The sequence below is a fragment of the Lytechinus pictus genome, chromosome 15, assembly GCF_037042905.1.
Source record: "Lytechinus pictus isolate F3 Inbred chromosome 15, Lp3.0, whole genome shotgun sequence".
Lineage (NCBI taxonomy): Eukaryota > Metazoa > Echinodermata > Echinoidea > Temnopleuroida > Toxopneustidae > Lytechinus > Lytechinus pictus.
Window position 1 is genome coordinate 27,584,255 of NC_087259.1, and position 16,876 is coordinate 27,601,130.

Sequence of the window (16,876 nt, forward strand, 5' to 3'; positions counted from 1 at the left end):
TGGCAGGGACGTAGCGATAACTTCCTTGTTTTCGAAAAATATGAAATCGTCCCGTGCATGCTACGCCTGCGCTACGTCCTTGATACATTCATGGCGCGTTAGTGGTTTTCTTTCCGTGTCCGTTACGTCTATGTTACGTCAATGGAGCTTTTAGTACGCGATAAGAAGGTCCTTAGTGCGTCAGTACTACGCACTGCTCAGACGGCGCTCCCGCTACGTAGCGGAAAATTTGTCTCCAGAGATCATGCAGACTATGCCACGTCAATGTTCTCGCTACGCTCTCAGTACGCTGCAGCAGTTCCCACTGCGTCATGGCCATTTTTCTTTGACGTATAGCGAGAACTGCATGGACGTAGCGTTTGTGTAATGGGGGTATTAGTTATTAGGCAACCGATATTACAATTGATACATGACATCAAGGGCAGGGCCACTATTAATATTTAGCAGCGAAGGAATAGTATACTTTTTAATTGGAGAGAGTGGAACAAGCGATGCGTGGTTTGAAACCATTTTTGTTCCGGACCCAGGTTTTTCTGGAGACTTAAAATTGAATCATATTACAAAAACATAATTGATCAGCGGGAGAGGTAGGCCAATGCACTAACTGTCAAAATGCCATTTTACATATTTACACCTTACGGTCCAAACTTTTTTCTTTTCTTTCAGAAACCATTATATGTTACATTTTTTATACGGGGGAGGAAGATTCACTTAAAGGTCAAGTCCACCCCAGAAAAATGTTGATTTGAATCATAGAGAAAATTCAGACAAGCATAATGCTGAAAATTTCATCAAAATCGGATGTAAAATAAGAAAGTTATGACATCTTAAAGTTTCGCTTACTTTTCACAAAATAGTTATATGCACAGTTTAGTCACATTTAAATTACAGAGTCTATGATGTCCCTCACTCACTATTTCGTTACTTTGTTTTTTATTGTTTGAATTATACAATACATGTACTTCAATTTTTGCATATTTGACACACAGAACCAATTTGACTGAACCATAAAATGTTAAACAATGGTAATTACACAATCATGTTCAGAAATCTTTCTTTTACAAGACGATGATGAGAAAATCACACACTGAAGATGTTAGGCAACATACTGTCAACTGTGTTGGATAATGTATGTTGGTAATATATTCTGGGCAATTATTATCCAATTGAGCAAATTTATTACCCAATAATTTGTTTTTATTACCGAATTGGACAGATTTTAACCAATAGTTGTGTGGACAGTATGTTGCCCAGGGTTGGTTAAAATTTGGGCATTTTTTCCCAACTATTTCAAGAGTGTAGAATATTTATATAATAAAATGCAAGAAATGATGAGTGAGTGATGTCATCAATCCCTCATATTTGCATACCGACAGGGATGTGCATTTAACCGTTTTGTGAAATTAAGCCAAACTTTAAAATGTCATAACTTTCTTATTTTACATCCGATTTTGACATTTTCAGTTTCATGCTTGTTTGATTTTTCTTTTTTTATTTAAAACAACTTTTTGTTGGGGTAAACATACTGAATTTGAAATTTTATATTCATTCTTTCACCTAAACCGCCGCCCATGTTTGCGTACTGCATTTATTAGCCTGCTTAAACCACCACGCCCGGTATATTACAGGGCCGGGGCGATGAAAAAAAACACGTGTGGTTTTATAATATAGAAGAGATGAATCGTCAGCGTCCACTAATAGAATAGTACAGAGGGCCAAGACTTGTACAGAAATAAAGTGACGGCACCAAGAAAACATGCCCCCCCCCTCCCTCGTTGCCTACTTGGCCCCCGAAATTTTGAAGACTGAAAAAATAATATAGCAATTGCTGTCTTAAGCATCTTACTCGAGCTGTAAAATGCTAGCTACTAAACTGCATTTTTTATTCTTCAAATTTTGAAAATTTTCTCATCCGGTCCCTGTTAGCGCCCAAAACTATTAGTATATTAAGTCAATGGCTATTGTGTATTTTATGCTTTGTGTTTAAAAACCGTTTTACAACGTTAAGATTTACCATAACAATTTTTTTTCTCTATATAGCTCCCTCCCTAGTAGACAAGCAACTGAAATTAATTTTTCGTAGGTGTGGTGTGCCATAAACACCTATTTCCATATTACCAGATTTCATAATATCTTATCGACATCTTAAGTTCTTTCACCATCCCAATCAATACAGGTGCTTGTGAACGCACATTCAGCAAACTCAATCTGATCAAATGTCAAACCAGATGCTGAAAAACCTCACATCAATGTTGGTTCTCAGATATAGAGCACTTGCAAACGACTCAGAGGACGTGGTGGATAGGTTTATCATAAATATCCAAAGACTAGAATCGCACTGATGTGAAAGTTAAAGTATATAAGACTGTCAAAATAATCTAAGTTTTGTTTTGTTATTAGATGGTTAGTACAGTTTTGCAACATTGCCTTCGCGGAATTGGTTTAAGGTACAATACGTGGAAAGTCCAAAGAAAAGTGGATAGAGATAGAAGTAAAGTGGATAAATAGGCAAGAAAGTGGATTATCTTTCGGAATTGAGTGTTGTCCTTTTAAGGACGATAAAGCAGAAATTGAGAAGCTATATTAAGTGCTGATTGGAAGGCGCTCCATAAAAGTTATGGCAGGCATATAATTACATGCAAAACCGGGATCATATTTTTATCCGGAATCATATTTGTTTTATTAATATTAAGAAATTAATGTGCGGCTAGTGGATCTTTTTTCTTTTTGCAATCATTATAGCTTCTGTTTGTACTCCAGAAAAGGAAACATCTAAAGCGAAGATAAAAATTACAATATCTACCGGTATGGCGGCATGGCAAAGACTATATACTATATAAGTGCAATAAGACTATATAAGTGCAATCCCCGGTCACCTTTAATACTCCAATCACCCCCCCCCCCCCGCACTCTCATATTATATCATATCACCTCGCTTATATGTAGAGAAATATATGAGAGTTTCGATATTAATTTGTCGTCTAACAAGCTGTCAGATCTGGGTTTTGATTGGCTGAAGATATTGTGTCTGTTCTAGTAACTGTCTCATGTGAGTATTTTGTCAACTTTGAATATATATTCTTTTTTCATTCCCTGCTTATTCTTCATATTCCGTTATATTCCTCTTTCCTTGCACGTCTTCCCTGGTCTTTCTTTACTCATTATACTGATTATTTCCCTTTTTGTTTTGATATTAATGTACAGTGTATATTGTTACGTATTTCTCACTAGTTTAAAAAAAAATTATTTGATATGTAATTATCTATTTAATCGTACTTTCATTTTTACATTGTCAATAATCCAACTGTCATGGTTGCAATGAGTTAATAAATAAATAGACATACAGCAAATCCTTTGAAGCGCCCCTGGCGTTTCAAATCTAATGCTCTATTATCTACCCCCCCCCCCCTTCTACTTCCTTTCTTGAATTCCCCATTCCATCCATCTACCACGACGTATCTCTCATGATCTCTACACATCTCTCACCCCCCCCCCTTCTCTCTCCCCCTCCCTCCCTCTCATAATCACCTTCATTGGCATATGACTCTCTGTCTCCTACCAAGCCCCCCCCCCCTCTTTCCCCCCTCCATTTCTCTCTCTTTCTCTCCCCCTCTCTGCACTTTTCCTATCCTTGCGTCATCTGGCACACCAACAACCAGGAAAATACAAAATGTTTAAATGAAAAATGGTTTCTTTTTATTCTATGTATCATAAAAACAAATGTAAACATGTATGATTTTTTAATAATTCATAGAATTGGGCCTACAAATAAGAAAAGCTAAGAATTTCATACAGTTGTATGAAGGTTCCATTCCATTTATTATTTTTTGTAGTTGAATATACTAACAAATTAGTTTGCTCATCAAATTTCTATCTAGTGATTTTTGCTAATTATTTTTGAGATGTGAAATAGAAGGATATCCTACTTTTGTCACTGAATATTTGCATCATGTATGCATGGTCATTCCAAATTTTTGCAAAAATGTTTAACAATAAGCATTCTTTTCATGAACTTGTACTCAAATCAAGCATTCTGCAAATATTCAAGATAGTTGACTATTAAAAAAAAAAACAGTTATCAAATAAATACCACTACACCACGGTGTAATGGTGTAGTGGTTCAGTCGCTTGACTCTTAAAAGGGAAGTTCACCCTGAAGAAAAGTCTGTTGTAAAAATAGTAGAAAAAATAATAAAAAACTATTGGTGAATGTTTGAGGAAAATCCATCAAGAAAGTTATTAGAATTTTAACTTTTTGATTTGTGACGTCATAAACGAGCAGCTGCCCCATATAATATGTACTATAAAATGCATGAATTTTATTTTTGTTAATGGTTCCTGATGACTTACTTATTTTTGCTTTCTTTTCATGATCGGATGTGAAATGATTTGTCTATTGATATACAAAGGGTACAGTAAAAAACATTTTTCAATATTCTGAGAAAATGACATTTCATTGATATTTTACCATTTGCTTTGCTCACATATGATGTCACAAATCAAAGAATTAAAATTCTAATAACTTTTGAATTCTTTGATGGATTTTTCTCAAACCTTCAGCAATATTTTCTTTTTTTTTCTGCTATTTTTACAATAAACTTTTTGTCAGGGTGAACTTCCCCTTTAAACCTAGGGTCAAGGGTTCAAATCCCTACCAGCACTAATTTCCTTTGGCAAGGCACTTTTATCAGATTAGCATCATTGTGTGCACCAATAAAAGATAGTTGCCTGGCCAGGATACTCCCCAGGGAGTGGAGATGGTGCACTTTATGTGTGGAACAGTGATGGATCCTATGACCAGGGTGATAATAATTACAAATCCACCATTCAAGCTTAAACATCACACTATCACACACATCACATATAATATAATGCCTTCTTGACCCTATCTGGTAACTTCAGATTTACAATACAGGTCCTTTGACTCCCTATTAGCTGACTATTCTTCTGCTCACCATACTGGCCCATGTTTTCTTGTTTTGCAAGAGGCAGTTCAGATTTTATGAAACTGCAACTTGAGATTATTAGCATCCTAAAATAGGGTGCAATGGGGGCCTGGGTACCATTGCATATCCATATACCAGTATTCACTATCTTACTCTGTGGATACAGACCTGCCAACCTCTGGGAATGAAAAAAACAAGTTACCTGAAATTACATTGATCCAATAACCATATTTGTATAAGATTTTTTTTCTTAATCGTATTTTTTAAAGAAAAAATGTACTGTCGTATTTTGGTTGCAAAAACTTACTAAATACGCCAAAAACGTACTGGTTGGCAGCTCTGTGGATACACTATTTGTATTTTGATTACAGGACAAACCTTTCTGTGGTGGCTCCTGTTTCTGTTTCCTTTGCCTAGCATTAGTAGACAAATTTGACTTTACTAGATTACATCTAAGAAATAGACCAACTGCCTGCTTGTGGACCGAGTGAGTATAAACCTATCTACAGTAGTAGATTGGTGTCATGTCTGCTGGGGGTGAAGGAAGAATTGAGACAATGAATCCAAGGCCTTGCTCCGATGAGAAATCTTATTCTTCTCCTCGTTTGGCATCTCAGCATACCTACAAACAAACACATTACCTATTAGTAATATCATATGGATGAAGCGGATCTTTATGAAATGATTGATTACAAGCATGTGTTTCATGTATACAGGGCATGGGGAATACTTGTCGAAGGTAGGCTACCATGTATACACTAAATTCTACTCCCCCCTTTCCCTCTCCCGCTTCTGGCGCCCATGATCAAGAGCTCTTTTTCTTGGAGGACACGTAATGCATGTTTCACCAACAAAAAATTATGGACAAAGGGTTTTACTATCATTAGAATGAGTTAGAATGAGTTAAATAGGTGTTTTGGGGTACAATTTCAATATCCATAGAGGAGTGTTGTTGATGTGTGACATCACATATCTTGGTCGCATTGCAAATGGGAAGATATCCATGTTATGAGCATTCTTTACATTCAACTGCTCATAACTTTCTTATTATTTGTGTAATCATCCCTTTCATTTAATTCAAATATTAGTCTTAAATTCCCATACTGTACTATCTCATATTTCAAACAAGAAGATTTTAAAATAGTCCATTGTCTTTTTTGGTTGACATACTCAACAAAAGATAAGTGTGTCGACTACGAAAGGCAATGGACAATGGTCACCCCACCCCACCATACAGTTATTTTTGTTATTAAAATAAAGGCCAGTCTTCTCTCCTTCAAGTTGGCCATTATCATGTTACATTAATTGCATTTTACTATGTTTTTTACTATGTAATTTATTGTGCCAACACAAACTTCTTGTAAACATGAATTTTCCAGCTCCGGCTGTTTTTATTTACATGTTTGATCATCAATAAAGACCATTTTTTAAATTGAATCAAACTGATTTGATTTGATTTGATGTACTCATATTCCACATCACAAGTTTATCCTCAAATCAAGGAAGTGGGAATTATGTAACTCCCACTTACCTGCTCAAACTTTCATGTATCTTTTCCTATGAATTTTCTATTTTCAATCTATAAACTTGTTCCAGGGTTTCATTCTCCAGATTTGTTTCCCTTCTTATTTGACGTTTTCGTACTTACGTTTGATCATATCCATCTGGTTGAAAACAAGGATCCCAGCCGAAATTTGGTGGCCCTCTTGGTTCAACTATCCTACCCTGTAGTGATTGGGTAACAGATTTAGATAAATAAAGACCTGATTCCCATGCCTGAAAATTGCATGAATATTTGAGTTGTAGTTTAAAAAATATTAGTCTGAATTTCCCATATTGAAATATCTCAAATTGATTTGAGCAATATTCAGTGTTCTGTTCCATAAGGTTCTGGTGAAAAGCTAGGTTTATGTGATTCTCTACACGATTAGAATAAAGAGAGCATAAATCAACATTTTTTCATTATTAAATAATTATTTCATAATTATGTTTAAATTTCAAGATGTCACAGTTTGATTCACAGAAATGTAAGACCTAAAATCTAACACAATAAAATCATAAAATCTAACAAAATATACTTATTTTAAGGACTGTCATGGCATTGTTTGCTGAGAGTATTTTAGTTGAGTTTGAGGGCTCGTCCAAACTCACTTCAGAATAATCCTCTATCTCTCTTTATATTAAAATAAATGGCCCATATTCTGAAGTCTGGTTTAACTTAGACCATGGTCTAACTCTGTGCTAATTTATGGGAAGCCAAATATGTCCAAAAAAAATTACATTGTACGTTTCTTATGTTTACTGTGCTCTTTGATGGTGAAGACAAATCTGATTTGTCATCCTTTGTAAACAGTTAAGAATGATAACGAGTCAAATGGGGTAATACATTAAAACTCTACTGTTGGGAATTTATGCAACTATTGGCTTTCCATAGTCAAACCATAAATTTCGACCAGAGTTTGAATTAAACCAGACTTCAAAATATGGGCCAATGAGTGCAACAAGCTGGGGTCAAATGGAAATCATGCTTACCTCTGTCTTCCCGTGAAACAGCTGGACTGACTTCGATGGATCGCCTGTAGAATATGCAAATGTGCAGAGAGCATACGCAGATTTGTCCTCCCAGCCCGCCAGTAACCTATGCAACCCTGAAAAACAATGAAGCATTTGGAGAATAAAAGTCGTCATGCATGGGAGTAAAACTTGAACCATCCAAGCATTAAATCAGTTTACCAACAATCAGCAACTGAATACTACTTTTTACACTTATCAACTGTTCGCAAGATGTTGATTACGGATTTGAGACGAAGATTATTAGAAGTACATGCCTATAATCGTTGAAATTTGATTTAAAAAATGAAATTTAGGCTAAAAACACTCGACCAAGTCAGCTTGCTCATTATAAGTCATTAAAATAGGTCTTTTTTGTGATTTCTGATAATTCAGGAATCTTGATTGTTTACCCTGATGAACAATCAAATGGCTAAAAGGTTATTTGTCCCAGACCCAATGATCATGTAATTTTCATGCCTTGTAAAGAAACTTTTTTTAAAGACAGTGGAAAAGTTATTGTATAAACATGAATACATGTGTCTAGTGTTGGAGTTTGATCGTTAGTGTTGAAAGTATTGAAAGTTAGTAAGACAATGTATAATCTAATATAACTTCTTTAAAATAAAGGTAACTTTTCCTAAGTTGAATCATTTAGTACCACAGAAATCTGTGCAACTTGGGGATATTATATAACACAGGTTTTGACCTGAAAAGTTGTTTTGACTTGGGCCATATTTGACTTGTAAGTGGTCGACTTGAACATACAAGCTTACCTTTATCTCCTTATTTTCATTTCCTATTCCAAATAATTTGGTCTCAAATCACTTCACAGGGTTGTAAAGGGAGAAAATCTAAATATAAAATCTTTGGGTATAATTTTCTGTCATCAAACATACAGACAAGATTTATCATATTTTCCTTTTGATCAATCTACCTACATGTGGACATCAACGTAAGCTTTATTCAGAATAACATCTTTACGGTGTTTACATGAAGTTTCTTAATTCTAGCTGCTAGTATTAGCTGAAACAATTTCCATCATACTTCTAATAAATATTTACGTTATACAAACCTGATGGTCCTAAGTTGCTAAGAAACCATTTTCTGCAATGAAAAAAAAAAAAAACAGGTAAATTTTATGTAAAATGACAAATACAAAATACATGAATATTGAACCAATGCCCATGACCTATGGCATTCAGATGCAAACAGGAAAATCAAACATAAGTCCTGTGACCTATTGCATAAAGTGTATTATATCCTACATGGATTAAATTAGTATAGTGATTGGCTCAATAGCATCACATGACCAAACTTATTCTAGCTGTGCTTTTGAAACAAAACACCCACTATTAAAGAAAATTTACTATTCTGTGACGTCATTGATGAAAGAGTGCACTATTCCATCATTCATGTCACAGATCAGGCAATCTCTCATACGCGTTAGTCAGCGAGGAGTCTCTACCGGGCAAGTAATGTGAAGGAAAAGCACAGGCACTAAATGAGTAGGCCTACCACTGAGTGCAGTCGCTAGAAGAAATGCAAGCACAGTGCGTTATCTATATTTTGGTTATGATTAGGGATGAACTACAATGAGCAGATAATCGAGATCCGTTGTTCCAAATTATTAAAAAGTAGGATATAAAACAAGATACCAGTCCTTTATTTTAGTTGAACTGGCAATACTACTATTTTCCTCTCAGGGCTTTGTCCCTCAGGAAAAATAGTGTTCCGCTATACTTCCTCAAAGCCTGGTATATTTGTATACTATCATAGTAAGTTTGCCATTATGACAATTACCATGAAAACCTTTATTTTGATTGGCTGTTTAGCAATGTTGCCATGGTAGTAACTTTTAAACAACTGGCCCTGGTGCCACAGACTGATTGGTACAATATCAAGTTGCATATAATTTTTTTAAAAGTCATATGAAGGGAGTCTAGTCAGACAAAATCACAATATAATAAAGGATGGTGGACACGCCCCTACCTCAAATTTAGAAATTTATACCGCATCCAATAGGAGGGGGTTATCTCATTTTCATCACCCCCACCCACTCTGCAGGGAAAAAACTAAATTGAAACACATGCAGGCACATTCCTGTTAACCCATTCACTGTAGAATCTGTAATTTAAACAGTCTCTTAAGCTAGGGTTACAACAAAACCAAATTCTCCCAAATAATTCATAATAGGTCCTGAATCGGAGCACTATTGCCAATTGACTTCCAAGAATTACCCAAATGCCTCCCAGAATCCGACCAGAATTCCATCCAAATACATCTTGAATGTAGCCCGAATGAAATTTGTTGTGGCCACATTCGTGAGTCTTTTGGAGGGTATTCAGCTGGTTTTGAACATTGCAAAACGAGTCGGATCCCTCCACAAATGTTCTTGAATCCCTCACACATTTCCTTGCATTCGGGGAGGGAAAACAGAATACTCCTGTATCCTCCCGATTTGATTGAGGGAGCTCCCGAATCAGAGACAAATAGGTTCCGAATCCATCAGAATCAGGCCATATTTGGGCAGAATCAGTCCGAATTGATTCGGGAGAATTTGGGTTTGGTGTAACCCTGGGTTTAAAGGGGTATCCGATACCATTACACTACAACAGGTTTCAAGCATTTTGTAATCCCCATTTGATTTAATGTACGCACATTCTCCACCCCCTGTATAGTATTATACTCACATATAAGGGCCTGGCATCCCACCAAGAGCATTGAAACAGAGACAAGTATCTTCAACAATGACAGGGCCTTTAATCTGTTTTAATAAACATTGAAGGAATAAAATATCAAGGCATACACTGTACATGTACAATGTACATGCCACGATTGGGAAACACAGTAATAATCATGCAATTGATCTTTGTGCATCATATTATTGAATAAATTAAGCCTGGAAGAAATAATCTGAATAGACATCATGATCCGCATTGATGATAGAATTATTCTATACAGTGGGCTTTATACCTGGGCATTCTTGTCTATTGCTGGTATTTTTTGTGTGTGTTTTGGGGGGTTGTTGTTGAAATCACAAATTAACAAAAGTTAATAAATGTGATATCCCAGGAATACTCACATGTTTGACAGCTTCTAGGCATTTTGATTTGGAGATATCATCTGGTTCACCCTGAAATTCTGGTACTAAATATACAAAAAATATATACTGTTAGTTATGCTTAGAAGAGGTTTTGAGGTATTTTCTGACTGTGCCTTAGTCCAGTTATGGGATTGGTGATAGATTCCCTGCCCAGCAGAAGTAGAACACTGGTTTAATTAAATCCTGTTGGTTCAAGTATTTTTCTGATTTATTTTTCAGATCAAATATTAGATGGGAGTAAGCAGGAAATGTATTATCCAACTTCCCTATCAAGCCTTTAACATGACATAGTTCACTCATATTTGACTGAGCCATCATGATATAAGTTGAATTTCTCACCCAATTTTGAATCCTTAGCATTGGAACGATATTTTCATTCAATTTGTCATGAAATTGATTGGCAACATGGATCACCATTTAAAAAACAAAGATTTTTGTTCAATTTGGAGTTTTTATAGTGTGATTAACTCTTTTTGACATCCCAAAATATAAACGTGTGATCGACATTCAAATTTGCACAAACAGCAATCAAATTTCAAGGAATTAGAAAGTCAAAAAAGGGCCTAAGCTTTCAATCCTAGCAGAATCTTCGTCGGAGGCAAAATTTCAAGGAAGTTACAATAGTGGCAAATTAACAAGAGTTGTAACTCTTTACGAAACAGGCCCCAGCAATCACTTGCAAATTTGAAATTAATTTGATATTGACTACTTTTGGGACCCAAATAGATTTGCAATTGATCCTAAATTTTCTGCTATGCCTCATTAGTCAGTTAGCCACTTTGTTTGGCAGGAATTAATTACTTTATCAACCATTTATTTAAAAGGCTAAGTCCTTGTGATACTCACAATCAATAGCTACTGACTGGACATCAAAATTCTTTCCAATGATTGCTCTAACCTGTGAAAAAAATATAGAAATAGTATACAAATATTGAATGTTTATGACTGCAATGGACAGAATACTTCATGAGGTGAACTTGGCTATGCCTTGTTGACTGGATCATTCAATTCATCTTTCACTGAAAGAAGTATTCTGTCCATTGCACGAATGAAAAGATCATTCATTATTTAGTTTATTAACATTCTTTTTCATATGAAATTCATGAATTTTGATGCAAAATATGCTCATGCAGTGCGAGCTCAGTCTGTTGATTATCGCGTACATAAACATGCGCGCTGCGAACACGAGTGGTTTTACTTGAGGTGCCTGCAGCAAAGGCCTGCAGTCTCTGTGCGCACGTGCAATGGACAAAATCGTATGGATCCAAAATTGCAGTTAATGACGTCATAGTAAATGGGCTGAATGATCGATATGGAACAACCAATCAAATGACAAGGATCTATCTAGGTGTCATATAAAAACAATTTAACACATAGTTTCCTATACCGGTACTTTCTAAAAATGAATAAACATACGCATATAAATGAAACAAGTGGAATGCCTCTGGCCGTCTCACCTGCATCACGCGATTCAATATAGCAGCAGTGCTGATTTTGAAAACTACTATAACTCGCACAAGATGTTCAGTGATACTTGGTTACTCTTATTTCCACGTTTTATGAACTAGACCAATACACTTATAGAGATATGATGGCAATTCAACAAATACCCCCAACGTGGCCAAAGTTCTTTGACCTTACATGACCTTTGACCTTGATCATGTGACCTGAAACTCGCACAGGATGTTCAGTGATACTTGATTACTATTATGTCCAAGTTTTATGAACTAGACCAACACACTTTCAAATTTATGGCTGTAATTCAACAAATACCCCAATTTGGCCAAAGTTCATTGACCCTAAATGACCTTTGACCTTGATCATGTGACCTGAAACTTGCACAGGATGTTCAGTAATACTTGATTACTATTATGTCCAAGTTTCATGAATCAGATCCATAAACTTTCAAAGTTATGATGGTAATTCAACAGATACCCCCAATTCGGCCAAAGTTCATTGACCCTAAATGACCTTTGACCTTGGTCATGTGACGTGAAACTCATGCAGGATGTTCAGTGATACTTGATTAACCTTATGTATAAGTTTCATGAACTAGGTCCATATATTTTTTAAGTTATGATGACATTTCAAAAACTTAACCTTAGGTTAAGATTTTGATGTTGATTCCCCCAACATGGTCTAAGTTCATTGACCCTAAATGACCTTTGACCTTGGTCATGTGACATGAAACTCAGGCAGGATGTTCAGTAATACTTGATTAACCTTATGGCCAAGTTTCATGAACTAGGTCCATATACTTTCTAAGTTATGCTGTAATTTCAAAAACTTAACCTCAGGTTAAGATTTGGTGTTGACGCCGCCGCTGCCGTCGCCGCCGCCGTCGGAAAAGCGGCGCCTATAGTCTCACTCTGCTATGCAGGTGAGACAAAAATGATGTATTGTGATACATTGCATCCCTCAGATCTATAATTTGCAAATGGGTAGGTTCATGTAATTGTAACCACATGAAGCAGCGAAGCCCAGGGGCCTGGAAAAAATAAATATTAAAAGGGTTAAACATTGTTAAATGGTTTTAAAAATTGGAAATCAAACAAAGTGTTGTTTAAGCTTATACGGCGCAAGGCAGCTGGCAGCCGTCTGTTTTTTAACATTTTTTTTTTTTTCTCGTACACAGACGGCTTAAGATCGTGCAGATGTTAACAATGCAAAATCCCCCCAACAGGGCTCAGCGATTTTTGTATTCCATAAAAATATATAAAAAGAACTGGACCAAAATAAAGATTATCATTCCGTTTTGGCCTGAAATGTATCAAATAGGGGACAAAATAAACTTAAAGGGACAAAAACAGTGATTTACTTCGGCTGTCGCGCAACTCCCACTTCCTTGATTTATCCATAGAGCTATTACAGAAGGAGAACCATCTTCTAATTCCTCTGTTAATCCTTTGTTATCGCTTCCTTCGGGCGAAGGAACAATATCTAACATCAATCGGCGAGCCGCCAGGCGAAAGTGAGAGCCCACTTACATAACGCGATAAGCCCGCTCGTAAAATCTGAGGTCAGAGATTTTTTGAAGGTCCCTGCGAGGCACCGCCGTAAACGACGTTCTCCCACATAACTTCTCTTCGAGCTAAGTTTTTTTTCAAAATCAAAACACGACTTGCTGTACTTCCAACATCCATATCTCTTCGTACGGATTCCTGGGGGGCGTTTCATGAAAGGACTTGTCGGACGTTTTATCTGACAAGTCCCATTTTATCCGACAGTTACCATAGTAACAGTACCTCTCAGCCAATCAACATCAGAGAAAGATGTCAGATCTGACAACTTGTCGGATGAAAATGTTGATGAAACCTCCCCCGATGTACGTCTTTTATGTATGGTTGAACTTCTGAGATGATCCCCTTTGCATACATACCAAATACGTTACAATCTCATTCGACTCAACAAAATTACATACGGAGAAAGTTGGAGGTCATTTTAGGTATGTCTGTCTTTCTTCCGTAGTTAAATCTTTCCCTGCTCGTACCCGTTTTAGAAATTATAATAACGTGAAAAAGCATACTTTGAGCTTAATTTTTATGCAAAGATCATTTGCATGATTACAATGGCCTTGAAAATATAACAACGAATCTGCGGGGCATTTCTACGTCGATTGATGCATCGTCGAGTATCTTCCGGTGCCCCACGTACTCCTATTTGTGTAAGTTGAAGGTGAGTGTGATGCTTGAGCTCCGAGCTCGCGCACTCAGCTCATTCACAAAGTACAGGCCTCACCTCCGGGCTGTTTCGGAAAAATACTAGGATTGACGCACTTGAAGAGATAGATCTAGACCTAACTTTTATGATATTTCGTTGATTATGATCTGTAAATTTTATTTATATTAATATTACCCATTGGGTCCGAATGACCGCGTTTTAAATTGCATTCGATCAACTTTCCCAATCAGATTTAGGGATGATTTACGGCGGCATGCGCCTGTAAGTGTGAAAGTGCCGTGATGGACCACCCTGCTGTGAGGGGATTAGCGGTGCCGCGCATGGGGCAAAGCGTTCGAGAGAGTCAGTCCTCCTTCTGTAATAGCTCAATGGTTTATCCAAACTTAATACATAAACATATGGCCATTGACTCCCTGTACAGGGAGTTAGAACTTCGGTCTCTGTATTTGGTGAGTGGAGGAGCTAACAGAGTTCAGTGGAACCGATTTTACAGAGACAGAAGCTTTTGGTCTAATACGGCGCATATTCAGGAGTGAATATGTGCGCCAAAGGGGGGTTCTTCTTTTTATTTGGCAACCGGTCGATTTGACTATTTTAGTCAAAGCCGATATTACGACAAGCCTAGTCTCCCTGTACTTTTTATTTTTCTGACTAGATCTAGATCTAAATAAACCAATGCCATTGGAAATTACACTGGATCGTGCACGAAAATTTGATGGAATAAAGTCATAGACCCAACTCTTCCTTCCTAAAATCTAAATCTCTTTGATATATGTCAGATTACCTCAAGCGATATTTGTGTAGGCTCCACTTCACTACCCCTACACCTACCGGGGTAGGTGTAGCGTAATGTAGCGGTAGTGAAAATGGAGTAGAGCCTACAACAAGAACATCACTTGAGGTAATCTGACAAATATAGGCCTATCAAGAGATTTAGATATGAATTTATAAACCCTTTAGATAATTGAAAAAACAAATCCCTTCAAGGGATCGATCGCCACTCATGATAAGTTTTCTGGCTCTCCAAGTCTAACATAAAAGCTTGACAAATGACTCATGACATGAGTCAGCAGCTGAGCTGACATTATAACATAGGCATGCATGCATTATCTAGCCGCTAAACACAAAACAGACACGTATCGTCTCCCTCGCCTACTTGGCCCTCTCATTCAATGAACAAGGTTATGATATAACGACTTGGCCCGGCTAGCACATCAGCACAACCGTCGGCCCACGGGCCGCAAAACTCGCATGAGTGTGGCTGCGAGCCTGCGGCGGTAGTGACTCAGGCTAGCTCCAAATCTCCATTAATTTACCTCTTCAAGTTTGTTCTTATTTCCAGTCACGAATGTTAAAGTTCTCCTTGTAGACTGCATTATTCTGTCGACCAAATGACACCAACAGTAATGAGGAAATTCAAAAGGAATCTCGACTCTAATCTGATTTGAGTGTAATTTCTTGCAATTGATATCACGTTGTTGACGAGGCCTGTTGGGCACTTGGGCTACGCAGCGCGCAAGCGCAAGGAAGCTAGGGAAATTCCCTCGTTTTTATTTTAGAGGCGTGTCCATTGAGATGGCGGGCTGTATGTAGTCTGCTGCATCTCCCCCTCTTTCTTTCTTTCTTTCTCTCTCCCCCTCTCTTTCTTTCTTTCTTTCTTTCTTTCTTTCTTTCTCTCTCTCCACCTCTCTTTCTTTCTTTCTTTCTCTCTCTCCCTCTCTCTTTCTTTCTTTCCTTCTTTCTCTCCTCTCTTTCTTTCTTTCTTTCTTTCTTTATCTTGTTTTCTTTTTTTCTCTCTCTCTTTTTCTCCCGTATCCTCCATTTTGCCAACTGGTATATGAAATTGATGACTGCCATGAATGTTGGGGGTGTCAACCTCCCCCCTATCTAGCTACGGCCCTGGTTCAGGGTGGAATAAGCACTTTGTTTCACAGGACAATGATGAGGAAATTATAAAAATTACAAATTTCTATTTTGATATAACAAAATGCAAAGGAAATCATGGAAATAGTGAGTGAATGACGACATAATATATTACACCTTTCTTGTGCACATAACAGTTTTTGTGAAATTTTGAAAATAAGCGAAACTTTAAAATGTCATAACTTTCTTATTTTGCTTCCGATTTTGATCAAATTTTCGCTGTTATGCTTGTTGGATTGTTCTATTTTCATTCAAGTAAACTTGTTTTATGGACGTGTCCTTTAACCAGGGAGGTGACATAATTATCTCTGCCGTGTCTGTAACGTGTTTGGCGAGGAATGATCCGAGCTATGGAATATTGGTTGCTATCGGGGGGGGGGGGAGGGGTGGTATAGTAGATGGTTTCCCCCTCCTGGTCTATTTCTTACACTAAATTCACATTGCCTTGACCACTGTTGTATTGTGTTGTCTTTGTTGTTGTTGATGTTGCTGTTGTTTTGCTAGTTTGAACTGTATTTCATTTTCCTCAATGTCTTAATATTGTTATTTATAGTATTTCATGATTTTAATAACCCAGTAATATATATTTTCAAACATTGTGTATTTGTCTAATATCATACACTCTGGAATTCCCCCCCCCCAATGTCTTAATATTGTTATTTATAGTATT

General features: G+C 36.9%; 1 protein-coding gene across 1 annotated transcript; it reads right to left on the minus strand.

Moving 5' to 3' along the window:
• Positions 1-3,676: 3,676 nt before the first annotated feature.
• Positions 3,677-15,798, minus strand: LOC129278019 (inosine triphosphate pyrophosphatase-like). Its single transcript, XM_064110522.1, has 8 exons — positions 15,600-15,798; positions 11,449-11,500; positions 10,582-10,646; positions 10,190-10,263; positions 8,572-8,603; positions 7,479-7,594; positions 6,595-6,671; positions 3,677-5,568 (listed from the first exon to the last, which is right to left on the minus strand). The coding sequence occupies exons 1-8, from the start codon at positions 15,657-15,659 to the stop codon at positions 5,469-5,471; spliced, it is 576 nt and encodes a 191-aa protein (XP_063966592.1). The 5' UTR covers positions 15,660-15,798; the 3' UTR covers positions 3,677-5,468.
• Between the last annotated feature and the right edge of the window lie 1,078 nt (positions 15,799-16,876).

Bases quoted from the DNA above. Each gene is read 5' to 3' on its own strand.
- LOC129278019 (XM_064110522.1), bottom strand. From the start codon at position 15,659: ATGCAGTCTACAAGGAGAACTTTAACATTCGTGACTGGAAATAAGAAC. The intron at 8,604-10,189 runs GTGAGTATAATA...TTTTCATTGCAG, and splicing joins GGGATGCCAGGCCCTTATAT to AAAATGGTTTCTTAGCAACT. The intron at 6,672-7,478 runs GTAAGCATGATT...CAATCACTACAG, and splicing joins TGTTTCACGGGAAGACAGAG to GGTAGGATAGTTGAACCAAG.